General features: G+C 35.8%; 1 protein-coding gene across 12 annotated transcripts in view; it reads right to left on the minus strand.

Moving 5' to 3' along the window:
* Positions 1 to 209: 209 nt before the first annotated feature.
* The window catches only part of ABLIM1 (actin binding LIM protein 1), a 217,252-nt gene continuing 197,859 nt past the window's right edge, over positions 210 to 19,602 (minus strand). For 9 of the 12 annotated variants that reach the window (XM_025167016.2, XM_025167012.2, XM_088131669.1 and 6 more), the window contains 5 exons: positions 19,142 to 19,236; positions 18,945 to 19,041; positions 16,722 to 16,786; positions 15,036 to 15,096; positions 13,100 to 14,201 (listed from right to left, as the gene is read on the minus strand). In XM_025167016.2, coding sequence (XP_025022784.2) covers positions 14,074 to 14,201; positions 15,036 to 15,096; positions 16,722 to 16,786; positions 18,945 to 19,041; positions 19,142 to 19,236 — 446 coding nt within the window. In that variant the 3' untranslated portion in view covers positions 13,100 to 14,073. Of the gene's footprint in view, positions 6,356 to 8,762; positions 8,844 to 12,970; positions 13,046 to 13,099; positions 14,202 to 15,035; positions 15,097 to 16,721; positions 16,787 to 18,944; positions 19,042 to 19,141; positions 19,237 to 19,602 lie in introns of those variants that run through there. The other 3 variants (XM_088131671.1, XM_088131673.1, XM_088131674.1) reach the window with 2 other exon arrangements.

A 19,602-nucleotide genomic window follows, 5' to 3' on the forward strand; every position in this document is an offset into this window, starting at 1 on the left:
CATACCTGTCTGTAAATGTCTGTCATGGGAGTAACCTTCCCTAGAGCCTGAAGATAATTATCTTTTTATCAATAACTGTTCCCAACATATCCTCTGTTTTGTAAGCAGTATGTTTCTCACAAGCTGTATCATCAAGCATAACCAAACCGATTTTCACAGTATTAACATGAACTGAATAAAGGAAAGAAACAAAAATCCAAACAACAGGGTAAGAATAAAGTTTTAAACTTTATTCATCTACTTGGTTTGAGTACAACAGCAATGTAGATTATAGTGGCATCAGGGTGACATTTGCAAACAGCATGAACAGCAACAATGGCCAATGTTCATTTTGCAAAGAAGCAGATTTAACTCTATCAACAGGCATTGGTGACTTTCTTTTTCAACAAAGGCTCTTAATCAGAGCTGTTCCATAACCAAAAAAAAAAAAAAGGTGGGGGGAGAGACAAACAAAAAGGGAAATTCTGAAAAAGGCTTTTTCTCAGTTCTGAAAATGGGCTGGTCATGGGAAGAATGGATAAATTAAAACCTTGAGATTTGAAGCAAAATATATTTAATTAAAGTGATGGTTCCTAAAAATCAGGAATATGGCTTCATCACTATAAAGATTGTCAGTAATTTAAGCTACTGTATAGCAAATACTGCTATTAACAATACACAGTATAACTGAATAAACAGGTTCTTCTCTAATCTTGGTGGCTGAGAAATAGCCTAGTATTCAACCTTTACCATCTGACTCAACTGGGTCTGATTTGGGGTCATAAATTACTTTGCAAAATATAGTGTGCAAATTAGTGCTCATTCCCCTTGAAGAAACAGAACCAGGCAGGGCTACCAGATCTGGACTGCAAAAATCACTAGATGCCAATAAAGAGATTTTTAAATATCTTATCCTTCTAACTCATGGTTCACCAGATTCTTGTAACCCAAATCTGATAGCCTTAGATTTGGATGTAAGATCTATTCTCTTGAAAATCTTTACTCTTGAAGAGGGATTTGCCATGAATTTACCTTACAGCAGCAAAACTCAAGTTTTAGTGGTTTTAGATAGAAGCCACTGGAAAACAGTGATCAAACTCATGTTGGGTCATTATTTTCACACATGGATGAATACCCTAAGCATGCAGTACTAAACATATTCATTCCTCCCTGTTAGAAATAATTTTTCACAGTGAAGGAAACATCTGGAAGATCCTTTTTCATATTTTTTGACTTTATATTTGGAATTAAGCTATGCTTATTTGACAGTCTTTGTAGAGTTGTCACTATTTTTCCAAGCAGGAAAAAAAAATTCTAACAGCTCTGCTTTAGAAAGCAATTTAGCTGGTTGTAATTTCTTCACATTATATTTCTGCTACAGAGTGAGAAGATGGCATTCTTGAAACATGAAAAAGGGTGTGAACCAGAATATCTACCTCTTTAGTAGATATTAGAAATGCAGAAGAAATGCATAAAAGAAGAGTGGGCATCATAAAATCTCTTAGATAAGCACCAATAAAATCTCCTTCCGGAGATTATTTTTTTCTCGCATAGAAAGTTTCTGAAGCTTTTTTCCCAACACTACAAAGGTGAGTTGAACAATATATAAGTCCTTCATAATGATAATCTGCATTTTGCAGTGCTTCCACAGTGTTTATTCTGCAATAGCCATGTGTTGCTTACTCATATTTTTGTTTGGCATTTACCTGCATTTTTAAGATGTGGTTTTGCTGTGTGCAATAATTTATCAAATGAATTTCTACATCACTATCCATCTATTCACCACAGCTTTGGTATTACTCTTTCCATCAGTGTACAACTGAATTAATGCTTAAAAAAAAAACCTTAAAATTTGGGCTAAAATGTCTTTTTGGATACATATAAGGTGGGGGATGGGGATGGTGGTAAGTAGGAAGTTAGATAACTGAATTATTTGCACAATACCACTTCAAGTCATTTTAGCACATTTTAAAAAAAATGATAGAAAAAGCTCAGTTTTTCTAATCAGCTCCATTTTAGCACCACATTAAATATGCTTGCTGGTCTTCTGTCCTTTATATTTATAGTGAGACCGTTTTTAGCCTGCCTTTAAAAAATGAATAAGGTGATTGGGAAATAGTGTCCAAAATAAATTGTACTTCCTCACAAAATAAATAAAGCATTTTAAAAGAATTATTATTCTGACATAATTGTCAGCCTTATTACATTGGTATGTCATGCTCACATGTTGGCAAATAATTGTGGAACACGCATAACACACATTCATTAACGTATAGAAAGACAATTGCAATTTCATATGCATTTTGCAACAGAAGAGTACAATTACTGATTAATAATGCTGGGAATTGTTATTCTGGAAGCATCCACATCATCTCTAAGTTTTCATTTGTGAATGGCTTTTTTTCTGGAATTACAGACCAGGACTGGTCAGGGATAAAATAACTGCTCAATCATGGATTCATCTGCACTTGAAAAGGGGGGGGAAAAACCCTATTTTTTGTTTCAGAGTGTAAGAGAGATGACAAGGTACTTTGCAAAGCATTGGAATGATGTCTTAACTAGCCATTTCTCTTAAAGGAGGTCTATTTACAAGGAATATATTACTTTCTGAAAGTTAAAAAGTGGCGTTATTCTTGGAATAATATGTGTGGAAAGTGAGAATATAGAATTCAGGTTTCATTAGGTCAAAGCTGATTGGCTAATCAAGAATGAGAGGGAACACTGGATTTTCTTTCTGGTTGGAACCAATAAATGCTTGGCTTCCTGGTCAGTTTGAAGCATATGTGGAATGATTTCAAATAGCAGCCATGCTGTAGGTTACATCTCTTACTGCTCAGCTTAGGAAAATGCAATTGAAGAATGAAAGGTTATGGAGATATCATTCCTTGGGGGGGGGGGGGAGCAACTGTTCCAATTTTCAAGATATAAACATCCTGAATAAAAAAAGAGGAAGCCCAGATATGGCCTGCTGTTGGCTAATTTGATGCACTGCAATCAGGATATGCTGCTTTAATCCTTTCTGTGCACCAGATACAAATGTCTATCCAGAGCTCGTTGTACAAAAGCACTGAACCAAGGACAAAAAAGCAGAAAGGATGCCTAATCACACAGAAACCGTTGATGGGTTGAAGCAACAGCATGTACAGGGAAGAGGCAGCCCAGCTAGCTCTCTTCAGTTGATTGGCTTCCAGTCCAGAATTTGCTTTTGGGATAAAGGCCCCATTTCTCTGATAAACAGCGCATTCCTTTGTAAATCACTCATCAAATTGTCCTCTTGGCTAAATTATAGCTAGTTTAATAGGCCAGTCGAATACATAATTACAGAAAATTACAGAAATGAAACACAGCTACATGTTGTCACTTTAAGGTTTTCTTGACCCTTCTGACTACTGCTACAATTTGTTTTAATTGATAATATTGCTTGAGATAATAGGACAGAATTAGAAAGATGAAAAATGTCATATGGCATGTCTGTCCCTCCCCTCCTGAGATATTTATTTTTCTGATTCCTAGACATCCTCCTCCCACTATTCCTCAAGAGTGCCCTTCAGCTATTTTGGATTTCAATTCCTAGAATATCAAGCAAGCAACACTAATCCTGAGATGGGAGGTTGGAAGGCATCAGTTTGGGGGAAGCTGTGCATTAGGCTAAAGAGAAATTTTCTTTGGCCAGGTGATAAATTCCCATAAACAATAACATGTCACCAGTATGATCATGCCACTCCTCTCTTCCTCCTATTTGCAATATTTTTTATTTTCAGCATTTGTCAGAGTTAACATTTTACATGAATTCTGCCACACAACCTTCTAAACATCTGTACCAATGTGCTGAAAATCATCCTTATCATTTTGTATATAGGCTGCAAAAATCACTAAATGGCAGCAAATAAAACTCTTCACTCTTTGCTTCCACATAGTGGTCCCCAAGATTTTTGCAGACCAGATCTGGTAGCCTAATTTAGAGGGATAATACAAATAGGTTAAGTAAGAGCAAAGAGATCAGCCATTAGTATCTTGATCACCTGTTATGGATTCAGATAGTATGGTCACTGGAATCCACCTATGCTTAGCTCTGAAATGTAAGAGCAAAAAATACCACTTTCTGCATAAACCTTATACTGATAGGAATTACTATCTAAACAAGGGAAGAGACAGGGAATCTGTAGCCTTACAGATATTGCTGAATAACATTCCCAAGTGCTGGTCCCCATGGCCAATGGTAAGAAAAGCTGGGAGTTGGGGTCTTGCAACATCTGGAGAGCAACAGGTTCCTCATCTATGCTATACAGACTTACTAGAAGGCAGGCTTCATTGAATTTAGTGGATTTTTACTACTAGATTAGTATAAACTATTGTATATACACATACAGGATTATACTGTAGGCAGAAACTGCACATTAAAAGAGAAAAAGTAAAAATTTATATAGTGGCAGTCATCACTCAGGTAAAAAATTAATATATCACTGCACCCTATTGTTGGTCAAAAACAGCTTCTGATTCTATCAAAGTAAATTTTATGTGTCCTTTACAGAAGATGCACAACCTACCAAGCAATTTAGGTAGACAGAGGCCAGGTCACACAATATTTTCTAAAAAAAGGCTGCATGTAGCTGAGCGGATCATTTGATTCAGAAACTGCCCAAGGTTTTTTTTTTTTCCCCAGGCACTGATAGTAAATAAGAAGGGAAAAAATATTTGCAACTCTGTAATAGTAAAAGAACACAAAATTCAAGTCTTCTTATATGAATGAGTGTTTGATTACATGAAGAAAATCAAATTAAACATAGTTTATCATGAAATATTGTGCAATATTATCAGTGCATACAAGAAAATAGCTTGAACGGTCACTGTTTAGCAGCAAAGTCACTCTGTATAATAGTTAAAATACCATAATAAAATTCAGAGTTCACTATTCCAGTAGATGTTTTTAAAAATTCAAATGTAACCTTTGCAGTGGGATGGAACTAGGTATATGAAAAATACTGTTCCAATCCTGGAACAGGCTATATTGAGTACTCTGAAAGTGTCCAACCTCCACTGGGATTGGATGTGACTTGCTTGGTATCAGCTGATCTCACCAAACACTCTTCACCTTTCAGCTTCACAATAAGGATGACAGCATGGTTACTTTCAATGCTACCTATGCTAGATCCTATGAAAGTTGATCATGTATCAGATCCTGCAACATATGGTAACACCATGAAAAGAGAACTGGAGAGCTTCAAAGTTCATACAATATTTTGTGCCTTTTGGTTGACCCTAATAAGACATTGCCCTAGTACAGACCTTTTTTTTCCTGGACCAACATGATTAATATTGTTTATTTTAACGTGAAAAGTACAAACATCAACACATTGGCCCACACAGTGCTTACTTTCAAGCACAATCAGAGCAATGTATGATCATACTATGTCATAGTGATTCTCACACAGCAAAGGTCACATCTAAATTAAACCTAAGATTGCATTTCACTATGGCTTACATTTAACATGACAGTTGAAATAACGTCTTCACAATTAAACTAAGAAACCAATTTTTGGTTTACTTGCTTGCTGTTCTTGTTAATTTTCAACCAAGTGGTTTAAAGCAAGAAATATATTCGGTTAATGCAGGAAAAGATGGAGGAACAAAGAGTTTCAACAACAAAACATGGCAATTTACTACCAGATATGTGCAAGTGCAAGCTGGGAGCTTGTTCTCAAAGAATTTGGCCAGTACACAGCAGAATAAAGTACCTCCGTTCAGCAGCCTGTTTTATTGATGGGTACTGCGGAAAGAATAAGCCATTTGACAATAAGGCCAATTAATTGTAATAGCTGTGCCCAGAGGATAAATATATTACACAGGACTCCTTCCTTAAATACAGAATATATTCATTCATTGCTTGGAAAGTCCATGACCACATAATTGTGGGCTGGCATCCTATGGGCACTTCCTGGGTCTTCTCAATTATTGTCCTTGACCTTTGAATAAAAGTCAAGGGGAAATGAGGAAGGCAGAAGACTAAATATATACGCCATGTAAAAACTTCATGAGTGAAAACCATGGCTGAGATTTGAACAAAGAACCTTTCATGTCACCATCTATGGCAAGCTTGACAGGCCATTGCACAATCTCAAGACATTAATAGGTGCCTTTCTCAGATTGTCCCTTTTCCCCCTCCCCACCTTTTTGAGTGTTTGCTCTCCAAAAAGGGTTTGGACTTAATTATAATATATTATCCTATTACGTGAGATCTTTCCCCTCCCAAGGACAGAAGAATTCAGAAGAGCTTGGCTTTCTTCTTCATATCGTTGCGCCTCCAGAGAGGTAACTTATCAAATTCCTGTATTGTCATGCCAAATATTTCTTGAAAAACCTCAGGTGCTAAATGACGCTAAAGAAAGACAAGGAAGAAGTACAGCCATCACTCCAGTGGTAGAAACAAGAAATCTATATACCATAACATTGCCCTCAGCATATTAGATCTGATATACCCTTAGCCCAAACTTGCATTTGGAGACTAATTTTTTAATTTTGTTTGTTTCCCAGAGATTTTTACATGGAAGTAAGATCTACCTTAGCTCCAACAGAATGCTGTGAGCACCGGTTGAAGGCCAGTATCGTACAGAACTATGGGGCCTTCCTGGATTTTTTTTTTTTTGGTTCCCAAAGCATTCAAGAGCAGATGAAGCCATTTTTGTTTTTACCCTTAGGGCAGTGTTGTCCAAACTTGGCCACTTTAAGATGAGAGGACTTCAACTCCCAGAATTCCCAGCCAGCATGGCTGGTTGGGGAATTCTGGGAGTTGAAGTCCACTCATCTTAAAGTGGCCAAGTTTGGACAACACTGCCTTAGGGGATTTTAAGTAATGAAATGGAAACCATAATCTCTAGCCAATAGGAATCCCAGTGTAACATTGCAGTAGATAGCTCAGCAAACAATTTAGAGATTGAGCAAAAAGTGATAGTAGCCTTTCCCAATCTAGTGCCCACACACAGGCTTTCACATGTATCAAGACTTTACATTTTCCTTTGAATGACACTGACAGGGAGTGACACTTAAACTGGAACACTCACATGGTATTTCAAGAATACATAACAGCTTATAATTCCCAAAGTTTTAATCCAGTTGGCTATGCTGATTGGGAATTTTAGGGATTATAATTTCAGCATGTAGAAAAGACCTTTGCTTAGGATCCCGATGAGATGCTACATGGTATAGGTAAAGTTTGATTAAATGGATCAACTGACCAGGTTTTATTTCTATGAATATGCCTGGACATATGTCTGTATTTTTAAAAAAGATACGCATATCTTATATTCATATGTTTCCAATTGATTGCTACTATGAACATGTAACGCAAAGTATTTCTATACAGCAGGGATATGTAGCTCTCAACCCTATTTTTAAATATTCCCCTAGAATTATATTACCAAAATTAGATGGCAGTTGCTATTTTTTTTTTAAACAGTTTAAGTCTTAAAATAGATGCATTAAGCTGGGGGTGGGGGGACTGAAAAATTGGGCCCTATGCACTCTGGTGACATCGTTATATTATATGATTGAAAACAGTTTTACAAATAGAGTGTAACCTTGAGGAAAAACGTGGCAATACACTATGATACCTATGGTTATTCTTACAATTTAGTTATGCTATATTGGTTTTGAGAATTTTAGCTGCGACAAGAATTTCTGATTCAACTAGAATGATACCATAAATCATCAGATTCATGCATATTTTCTGATTCAATAAATGCTTGCTCTTATAAAGAAGCTGACTTGTAAGTTGTTGTGATGGAAAAATAATAAAATAAAGCTGGAAACTCTCTCCCCCCTCCCCCTTGCCTCTCTACAGCAAACTCTTTCCCCCATTTCCCTCTGCTGTTCCTTCCCCCCACTTGCACATGTAAAACAGGACCTATGGGATGACCCAAGGATGACCATGTTTCCACTGCTGAAATAGCCCTCTTGACACTATTACAGTAAAACAATGAGAGGGCCATCACCTGTCTAGTTAAGGATTTGTCCAGAGGGGAGCCTCAGTGAGAAAGCCTTTGTTGACCAGGTGAGAAACAGCAGGAATTCCATTCTTAATAAGAAAATCACGCGCCTGCTTTTCTTAACCTTCCATTCTCTTTGACAATGGATTCCTTGACTCAGGCTGCCTTGTTATAAAAGCATGGTTTTTGTTTCACTATAGAAAAACACTTGTCCCCTGTTGAACACCTATCCAAAACTTGCCCACCAATCAGATGCCAAGGATTTCCTGCCTCTCAACCCCAAAGTGTGTAAGAACCTCTGCCTTTCTATTGTTCAGGGTCCCCCTTTCTTGGAAAGTAGGCACCCAATGATCATTGCAATAAACACGGCTCTTCTCCTCAGCGCTGTGCTGTCTTTGGCAAAAATTCCACAACACTGTGGTTTATGCTTTAGCACAATCTAGTTGGTTAACTTATTTTTAAGCAATGATGGCTTAATGCAGTACATTAATCTAATTACAAATTTCAAGGTCCTGATATTAAACACATGCTGCTTATTCATGGAATGTCATTTGTGTGATAAATAACCATAACTCCAGCTCCAATCCTATACATATTTACTTCAGAAAGGATCACTCAACTCAGTGAAGCTTACTTCTGAGTAGGCATGCATAGATTTGTGCTGTTAGTTTAGGTTTGTTTTAACAAAGCAGTTATTTCAGATTAATATACTATTTTGTAAGCTTATGAATAATAAGCAAACCATATCCTTACAAGACTTCCTTCTATTACCAAAGCAGTAACTAGACACAAAGTTCTTACCTCCAGCCTGGTTCTATCAACTTCTCTTAGAATTTTATTTCGCCCTCTGTTGGTCACCATGAGCATTTCATAAGGAAATATCTGTTAATGATATAGAAGAGGCCTTTATGTAGAATTTATTAAATGCCACAAATAGACATAATCAAATTCACAAGCATAATGTGGTCATTGTTGAAAGACAGCTGCAAGTTCATTAAAGGGCTGCTTTAAGTACGCAAATGCAAAGTGCAGTCTTTTATAAGCTTCCTTGGATTATTTGTTACTGAAAAATGAATTGTCATAATTATAATGATGTCCACATCATCGCTCTCTCTCTCTCTCTTTTTGCACAAAACAATTTTTAACTATTTGATGAGCTCACTATCTTCTTTCGTTTATAGATCATCTTTGGTTTGCCTTTATCTTCTTGGTGTATGCACACAGAAGCAAATACTTTGTTAAAGAGTTATTTCATTGGTCCTTCCTTTCCTTAAAATTGTCCTGTCCATTTCTCTTTTTAAGTTAAAGAAAACTAATTTGCAACTGTTTTAATTTGTTGTAATTAACTAAAGTTACTTTCCTACATATCCATGTATGCATTGTACCACCACCTATTAAGGTAGTTATAGGTGATGGTGTAATCATCTTGTGCAGAAACTTTGGGTTTTAATAAAATAAATATTTTGAGACTAGGAAAACAGTAATATGTACAAGCTTCTCTATGGCTGTGTTCACATATTGTGTTAAACCAGAATGTGATTTGTTTGGGTTTGGCTTATTTATCTGAAGTCAGACAACCTGGCTTTATGCAATGTGTGAACTCAATGTGACAATGGAATACTTATATTTATGGTCTCTGAAGATTTCAACTCACTATACTCTGAGATAAATGTGTATGCATTGCAGCTTCATATGCCATTAATTTTCCCATGACTATCTCTCTGCACAATGTACAATCCCAGGTTAGGACTGGATATGTTAAAAAATGGCCAGGATGTTGTACATTCTGAGCATATTTCTAAAGACCTAACTTGATATCCTGTATCAGAGACCATTAGCCAATGAATAATAAAAATGAGGTCCCAGAAAGGACAGTATCTGTAAAACACTGTGGCTAAAGAAGTGGTTCTCTCTGGCCATGCAGACCTACCTACCTACTTACCTCTCTCTCTCTCTCCCCCTCTCTTATATATATATATATATATATATATATATATATATATATATATATATATATATAATGGAAATTAATGGAGAAAGTGGTTCTTTCTCACTGTCCATATCTCAGTTCAAACCTATTCCTCTTCACATCTTAAAATCACCTCCTTCCCCTTTTTTATGCTACATCAAAAATAGTGAGATGTGTATGGACAAATAGCAATTCCTGCATTCTTTTTGGTCTTATTAAGAAAAGAAAATGCGCAGCCCTAATTAGTTTGGTTTTGGAAACGGCCTTCCATTTAACAGCCCCTTCCTGCACACATACTTTGGATTGCTTTGGATATCAAATTCTGAAGCATGAGACTTTGGGAATAAACCTCATTGAATTATTAGGATTTACTGCTGAATAAAAATGAGCACAAAGACACCGCATGAAAGGCTATGGACTCAGAGAATTAGATCATCTGCTTGGAAAGTTTCTGTCGCTTAGTTTTGAAATTACAAATCTAACATTTGTTTTTTCTAGCTCCATGAATATATGGGAACAGGGTTTCCTTAATAGGTCAAGGATTAGGAATTTACTGAGCTGGTTAATTATAGATAATCAAAATTTGTGTAAGATTTGCATATATTAAAACCTAGGATATAAGGCCATACTATCAATCTTTCCTCCTGTTAAAAAATGCTGTCCAGTTTCTAAACATTTTTAAATTTAATCATTAAATTATTATAATAAATTAAAGCTACAGCAACTGTCTTATTATCTTATAAAGCATCTAAGAAGCCTAATATAGAAGATTCAGCCATTGGTAAACATACACCACTTAATTTATTGTAAGTACTTAAATAATATGTACCTGTGTACAATGTGGAAAAAAATTAGTAATAGACCAACAATTTCACAGTAATACTGTTAATTACAACTAAGAATTTCATTACATTAAAAAGTATTTTTAAATAACAGTAATAGCCAAAATCAACAAAATTTTGTTGAGATCTTTGATCTCATTATTATGTTCTTACATTTACAAAATCACAACACATTGTCGGTATGACTGCTTTAATTTGATCCTAAATTGAGGAGAATCTTCAAGTTGTTTCTTTTACATGATTATAAAAATCAGCCTCAGATTTTTAAATTAGATCTCATTAGCCACAGTATGGCTAGCCTATCTGGAGATTTGTTTTTTTTTAGAAAAAGAATAAACAATACACTTTTCCAGAAAAATTCAGATTAGCTTTATCCCTTGAAAAAAGACTGTGTTTTATCTTAATCAGCTTACTGTTTGGGCTTCCCCATAGCAATAATACAAATGATGAATACCTGTGCAAATCAAACAAGCATTCATGAATGACACTATAGTCTAACAGACCACATTAAACTTTAACCTGTATTTTTATTGCAATTCAAGCAGTGGTATACCAGTGACCCCAGCCTCAATTTCCCATAGACAAAATGGGAACAAATGTAGCATCCTAACTAATATTAAAATATTCCCAGTTTCACATTGTGTTATCCTCTCCACTCCTGTACCCAAGATTTCATTTACTGCATTGTTCAATATCTTACTCTGTTGACCTGTTGTGGCAGAGAAGTCTTATTCCTCCACAGCTCAGTGCTCTCCATATAGGTTTCTAACCACTGTCCATGCCAGTTAGGAATACTGAGAGTTTTAAGTCCTAACATATATGGAAGACATCAGGTTTTGGAAAGCTACACTAGATTCTTTCTCCCTAGTGGCTTCCCTTAAATGTGACAGGTCATTTATGTACTACCATTTCTCTTAAAAAGTTGTATGAAGGAACAGTGTAAACTTTCAACATGGAAGCATATGTAAAAAGACAACAAACAAAACAACCACTTCATCTAACCTAAATACATGATTGATATTTAAATGATGAGGTGAGGTTTATTAACTGCATCTATCTTAGAATGTTATTACACATTACGTGGATTTTGCTAACAGCAACCCACACCTCACTCTCCTTTCCTCCAATGTACACACCCAGTATTGCAAAAAACATCATATGGTATTTTTCCCTTAGCTTCTGGTTTGCACATCTGGCAGCCTCAATGAATGAGGCCATGTGGGGAGGAAGGAGATTTGAAGCACAGTAATGGTATATCACACATGTTGGTTTACTCCAAAGATAATTATAACAGAGAAAGATAGAAAGGTCTTAGCTCCTGATTTTACACTTTATAATAGAGCTACTGATACAATCAAGGATATGTAAATGCCAAAATGTAGCAAGCTTTCTATTTTCTGGGAGGAGGTGTCACAGAATATCCTATATCCTACATGGCTCATAGAAGGCTACTGCAGAATTAAAAATAAATGCTCTGCTCCCAGTATCAAGGTTCATGAGTAGTGCATGTGCGGAAGATTTGCCTTGGAACATATGGGACTAAGCTTTTGGGCTGGAGTTCTAGAGTGTTTTGTGATAGCACTGTGTTAGACCCACATCTAGAACAGGCCATATCTACAGCAACACAGAGAACCATTGAACACATTTTCAGTGCTGCCACCTTTTGTGGGAAAGAGGCCATCTAGTCTAAGTCTAGCAGCAGCTCCCCTGGACTGTTACCATTATTGGAGCAGATGATCCCAACCATCATTTTAGTGCCTGGAGAATCTTCCAAGTGCATTATTCTAATCATTAATGTGCATGGTCAATCTCCCCTTTCCCCTTTGATTTCCATTTTACTATTTTCATGCCCACAGCACAAGCAAGAATGAATTCTCCCCCACTGCATTCTCCTGATTTACTGCAATTAATAATGCTGTCACATTGTTAGTAGATCTAACTAGCTTCACACTAGTTAGGTCTATTTGTTTTAGGTCTGCACAGAATACTGCTGTCTAGTCTCCTATATATTAAATCTCTTATCCCGTATGCTCACTACAAATAAAGGGGGACATCCTACTGACCTGGACAAGAGAGGGCTGGCAGATAAATAAACATATTAAAAAGTGGATGCAGCAACATTTTTAATACCATGCTATCATCATTCCAAAAGTCACCCTTCATTGTTGTGAAGCCAAATGAATGAAGTCAGCACTTGCCTTTGGTTCCAACATGTTAGGCATAGATACTCCTCGGTCCATTCGCATTCCAGGGACATGACCATCCGGGTGGAACTGTATCAGATACAGGTAAGCATATAGATTACATCCACACCCACGCAAACCCACCCAAATAGAGTAAAGGCATTCCTGCTGAGTATGGACATGAATTTCTGCTACGGCTCCAAAGTTGAGATATGTATAATAAATGTAATTATGCCCAATACATATTATACTTAAATATTTGACTCCTAACTGAAGCGGCCTTTATTCATGGTCCTCTCTTTGAATTATGAAGATTCCCAGGGACTCTTCCCAGAGACTGATTGACAAGATAAGAGAACTTTCTGGTCATAAAAAATACAAACTGTTAGATCAGTTTTAAAAAATATTGAACATTCTATTTTTAGGCCGTAGCTTCTTATTTAAAAACATAGCCCCTTTTGCTCATCCAGAATATCCATAGACCATTATTCAGGGAATGAGGAATGGTAAGAAAACTGCCCCACAGAGTGATTCATTGCTGTAGTTCTAGCTATCATCTTTACAGTATTTGATTGCTTTCCAGCTGAACTATATTCTGAGCATTTTACCCTTTTACTTTTTAACAAGTAAAATTTTTAATTCCCATCTACATCAATTAATTCCTATGAACATGTCTTTCTTTTTAAAAAGGCATAATGCATAATAAAGGCTTTCCTGTAACTGTTTACCTAGTGTATAGAAACTTCCATAACAAGTAGTAATATTCAATCATCTAAAGAGAAGGATTACGTTTAGGAAATAATGGCCATTTTATAAAGCCTCAAAAGTGCCTGTTTTATATAAAATTCTTTGGCAGTTTTTTATTCCAAGCCCACAATAAAATATAAAGAAGACGACAGGGAATCAACTGGAAAAGAAGAGGAAGGATATAGCTACAGAATAAGCAGGATTATATTTAGATTTTCTTTGGATAGTACCAAAGTGATCAGGAGAAATCCATCAATGAGAGAACTGTCATTGATTGCTTCTATGACAATCTTAGGAAAGCTTGCTAAGAAAATCACAAAACTGACTGTTGAAGATACTCTGTTATTTATGTCTTTTCCATAGTGATGTAATTATATCATTAATAGTAATAAAACATGCAGATTAATATGTGCTAAGAAACTCCTCTCAGATGTGAATGCATTGTTGATGAATTTGTTTCTGTTACTTGATGGACGAAAATCTCTACCAACCTGGTAATCTGAAAAGTGATATATGGAGAAAAGACACACAATCAGAATGAGATTCTGAACAATAAAGGTTTTAAGCACAGAGTCTTTCATAAAGATTATTACCCCATAGTCTGCAAACATAAACTGATCAGAATGAAGCAATATATTGATACACATATGCCTGTCTGCATTAAACTTCAGTTTCATTTTTACAATGTCCTCTTCAATTTGAGTATAGTATTGAACCAGATCCTCCCCCCCGACTTTTTTTTGGAGAAATGGCAAGTATACCCATATTCCAAGATTAAAGATGGTGTCCAAAAGCTATACAGGTAGTCCTTGCTTAAAGACCACAATAGAGACCATAAAATTGGTCATTAAGTAGGGCAGTCATTAAGCGAGTCACCATGTGACCAGACCGATTTTACAACCATTTTTACGATGGCTGTAAAGCGAATCACATGGTCATTAAGTGAATCATGTGGTCATTAAATGAATCATGTCATTGTTAAGCAAATCATGTGGTTGTTAAGTGAATCCAGCTTCCCCAATGGATTTTTTTGCCAGAATTCACTTAACAACCACATGATTTGCTTAATGACCACAGTGATTTGCTTTACGGCCGTTGTAAAAATGGTTGCAAATTGCGATCACATGACCACATGGGTGGTGCGACACTTTTCAATGGTTATAAGTGTGAGTACAGATCATAAAGCACTTTTTCTAAGGCTGTCGTAACTGCAAACTGTTGTTAAATGATGTTTAACTACAAAAACGTAACAGAAGTATCCTAGCAAGCATAAGGGATGATGAAAACACACCTATAGCCCAAACCCCACACTCTATTTCCTTTACAAACTTACCTCGAGCTGCACTGCTTACATCACCATAACTGCTGTATTGACCAAAGTCTGTGGACATCGGCTATATATATATATGTATATATAAAAAAAAGTTTGAACAGGTAAATCACATTATCTGCACATTGAACAATAGTAAAAAGATCAGCGCAAAGCCCATGTGAAAACATGTCAATACCACTCTCATCTTATCTGGAAGTATCCATGGCATTCACAAAATGTGCATATAAAAACTGACAGAAGACAATGAAAGGGAAAATAAGATAGTGGTACAGAAGGAATGTTATTGTACCATATGCCTATAAAGCTATATGTAAAATATACACTGAGGGTGAGAAAGAGCAGAAATCTCTAGTCTACAATGTTATTTTATGACTCCTTAAAGTGTCCATTTTTGTCAATAATTTATCACTATATCTTTCCTGAGAGGAGCAAATTCAGATTTTTCATATTTCTGCCCATGGAGCCAGAATATCTTGCACCAGCTTTATATGGACAGTATTGAAATATGTGCTCAAATTAAACTGTTTCTTAACTATCACACGGCTTCCACAAATAAATAATATTTATGATAAAATCCACCAACAATTTAAAAGACATTTTATGTAACAATTGATTATCATTCTTGGTTTCCTATCTGAGTTCTGCAGCTTATCTTTAGATATTGCCTGTAAAGATTTCCCCAAAGAATGTTCATAGTCCAAGATGTTCAGATAATGTTCAATTCTTTTTGATAGAGAGCTAGAGAGGAATGTTCTAAATATAAAAAAGTGATGAGATGGAGATAGCAGACATAAATCTCTACTCCCTCTCCCCCGAGACAAGGATGAGTAATCAAGGTCTATTTTTGAAAAAGAAACAACAGAAAGTATCAAGAGCCTTTTTTAGGACTCTGAGAGACTGGAGTGGGAGCAGAACATTTATTTGAATCTCTTATTTCTTTTCACCATATCTTATGACAATATAATGTTTTTTTCCATTGGATTTTACCCACTGAAATAAATGACCCAATAAAGGGGAGACTGTCACCTCCACTAAGTAGATCAGACCACAGAATCAATTCCACAGGATGTCTACAACCATTTTCATTGAGATTTGCTGTAATAAAAGAATCTTGCAAGTCTGATTTTGCTGTACCTCTTCCTCTTCCTTATTGTCCAGTGAATTAAGGAGGCGTTTGTCTGAGCCACTTCTGAACATTACCTGGACATTCTGGACTTATTTAGATCCATTGGATCATTTCAAATGTTAAGCCCTCCTCCAGGTGAGGTGGCCTTTGTAATTGCCCCTTTTGTTTTCTTCCACCACACACATAAAAAGCCTAAAAGTACAGTTTGAAGCAGGAAATAAGGCAGACTGGAAGAAAAAAATGGAAGAACAATCTTGAATGCTAAGTAAGAACTTCTGTGCTGTTTGTATGATGTTTCTATTTTTATTGTTTTTTCCTATTTTGTTTTTATTTTATTTTTAACATTCCTGATGTATGTTACTTTAAGCATTTTTGTTTTATATTGTGTTTTTAACATATGTATCTACAGAATTTTACTAAAGTGTAGTTTTGCTGTTATACAACAGAAAAAACGGTTTCAGAACCAGTTAACTTTCCCCCTTATTTAAAGCTTTTTAGAGGCTCATCAGAATTTGAAATTTGAACTGCACTTTCTTGTGTGTGAAGAATTGTCTGCTCACCCTGTGAAGTCCATTTCGTCCATACCCAGGGAGTGAAGAAGTTTTAGAAGCAGATGCATGTAAAGCTAAGTGAGAAGGAGAAAACAATAAAACTTTCATTATTAGGACATAACAATACATAGTCAAAGTCGCAACATCTTAGAAATCAGTTAAAAATGTTGAAAGTGTAAAATTGGCAATAATTTTACCTTGATTTTTTATCCAGCATATAACATTTGGCTGTGGAATTTTCATTTCCTCTCTAATTTTACAGACATAGTTGGATTTTAACTGTCTACAAGTCACTCTACACGTTACAGAGCAACCATCTCTTGCAAGTTGTGCCATATGTTCATGGTTCAGCACAATGTCAAATCCCGACTGATTCAAATTGGTTAAAACATACTTTCTCTCTTAATTTATTTTCTTGCACACACTAAATAAGCAAAATGCTGCTCTTCTGTCCGTGGTTATTTGCAAGCTGGAATTACTATTGTTTCCATATGGTACAAATAGGAGGCAGAGTCTGAGGTTAAAAAAAAGTAGCTTGTCTAAGGCAATCTACTAGCTTTATGACTCAAATGAGGTTTGAACAGGCTACTCTCTGTAACCATACACACAGACACATTTGTATACACTGAAGTGAGTCATTTTTATAGGATTTCTGCCTTGATGCAGACAGATGGAATGAAAGCTATAATCACCCTTGTCCTTCTTTAGTTCTGTTACTGTCATGGCCCTGGATCTCCTGGCACAGGTTTGTGTGTGTAAAATATATTTTAGAGATCTGAAAAGGGCATCAAAAGCTCACAAATTATAATGAAAATATGTGCACATAAGCATACACACAATTCCTGTAACAGTAATTATATCTTTGCTTATTCTCTGAAATGTATCACAGTTTGCCCCAAAGACCTGTCTGATGATGTTGCTGAAAATCCAGCATTTTGAATGCATTGCCCCACTCATTGAGGCTAATTTCCTCTCCTAATGAGGGAACATCTAAAAGGCTATGAGAATCAACAAGGTAAATGTTGCTTTCTCAATCATTATTCATGAATTTACTTGCTGGATTTTTAGAGACACCCATATCCTTTCATAAAGATGCCCATTATAAGAGTGGGACACAGTCTTTTTTCCCTAAACTTTTTTAAACATTTAAAAATGGAGATGCGTTTACTGTCTAAAATTTATTTTATATGAAGAGGTAGTAAAATCTTGTATTTTTAAAAAGTACTGTGTCACCATATGTGATTTCTGCATAGATTAGCAGTACAATTTTCTGCAGCCAATCCTAAATATAATCTTCTCACAGACTTGCATTAAACTGTTTGGTGCATGTTCTTCAAAGGATCCACTGACAGCTCTGAATGACGTGGAAGAGACAGCTGACTGGTGGCAGATATACACTCAATACTGGAAGGATTTTATCTTATAAACTGTAAAATGGGTCAATAAAAGCTTTTCATCAGAGATGATCAAAACATGAATTAGAATTTAAATTAGTTCTAATTTAAAGAGGTACTGAAACACAATATATACCACAGTATCTTTATATTATTTTAGAAGCTCATGCAAGTGTGCTTTTCAAGAAATCAGCATTGCGAGCTACTTCTCTGTATTACTGATTAGCTATAAGATAACATAAAATTTCAGAGAGGTAGCCAGTTTTAGTTTGCTGCAGCAAGGACAACTGTTGCCCACAAAGGCTTAGCAATAAACTTTTTAAGATGCTACAAAATTTTCTGCCTTAAAATAAAATGTATTCAGATATCCTAGATCTTCCAAACAGTTAACAGTTTCTGGTGTAATTGCAATTATAATTGGAACGCAGTTCCAATGGGAACACAGTTACTTTTTGGGCATTTCTTCTTTTGATTTATTCAGTAGATGCTGAGAAACTTGCATTTGGAACCTTTCTTCATTTAAAAGCATCAGATAATTAATTGTGGGAAATAATTAGAGTTATAATGGAGACTGGTGACAAATTAGAGAGAAAGCTACTTCCTTGTTATTATTTAGAAGCTATGTTTTGCATTTTCAGAAACTGAACTGCAATAACTTAGATGAGATGCAGCCTTAATTTAAACACTTGACAATACAATTCTCTTCTGTACAAGTCTATTCAAAAATAAATCTCACTGAAGTCAATTGGCCCAATTGTCAGCTATGTGCATATAGGGATTGTAGACCTAGTTCACCATGTCCCATAATCCCTTATAGTTTTCTAGATTTGCTGCTTACATGAATTAACTGGAGAGTCGTAACGACTGCTGGCAAGCAATGACCTTTCCTTTTCCATCTCTTCTTTTAGTATCAATTGTCCCAGACCTGAGTTTAACTGCAAATGAGAATTTCAAAGAAAAAGTAAGCTAGTGAAAAAGATTCACATTATGCATACTATGGCACAGACAGAGAATTTACATTAAGATGATAGCCACCTTCATTAATTGTTCCTCCTGCAGCTGCCGACGCCTCTGAAGTTCTTCAAGGTCTTCATCTCTGCCAGTGGATCGGCGTCGCATATCAGAGCCTACTTCCATAAACCACAGTAAAAGAACTTCTTATTTCAAGTGTAGGTAAGGAGTGATAATCAACATCTTTCCTCTGAGCTGATTGTTGAAGAAATAAACTAAATACCTAAGTAAATACATAAATAATCTACCAATTTTGCCTCAAAACAGTCCTAATAAGATAATCTCCTGGTTCTGAATCAAGTAATCATTTTTTTGTATGTAAAATCATTTTTATTGCCTCTTACTATCTAATGCATGCTGTTATGTTCTGGAGGGATATACAGTAATAGGGCAGAGTCTACAGCATAAGTAGTAACATTTTGATTAATACTGACAATTTTGTTAAGTAAAGGGATGTGTTGAGAAAAACATCCAACTTCTACAAA

The sequence above is a fragment of the Python bivittatus genome, unplaced genomic scaffold, assembly GCF_059951505.1.
Source record: "Python bivittatus isolate LINGU-HERP-01145 unplaced genomic scaffold, Pbiv_v1 ctg000980_np1212, whole genome shotgun sequence".
Lineage (NCBI taxonomy): Eukaryota > Metazoa > Chordata > Lepidosauria > Squamata > Pythonidae > Python > Python bivittatus.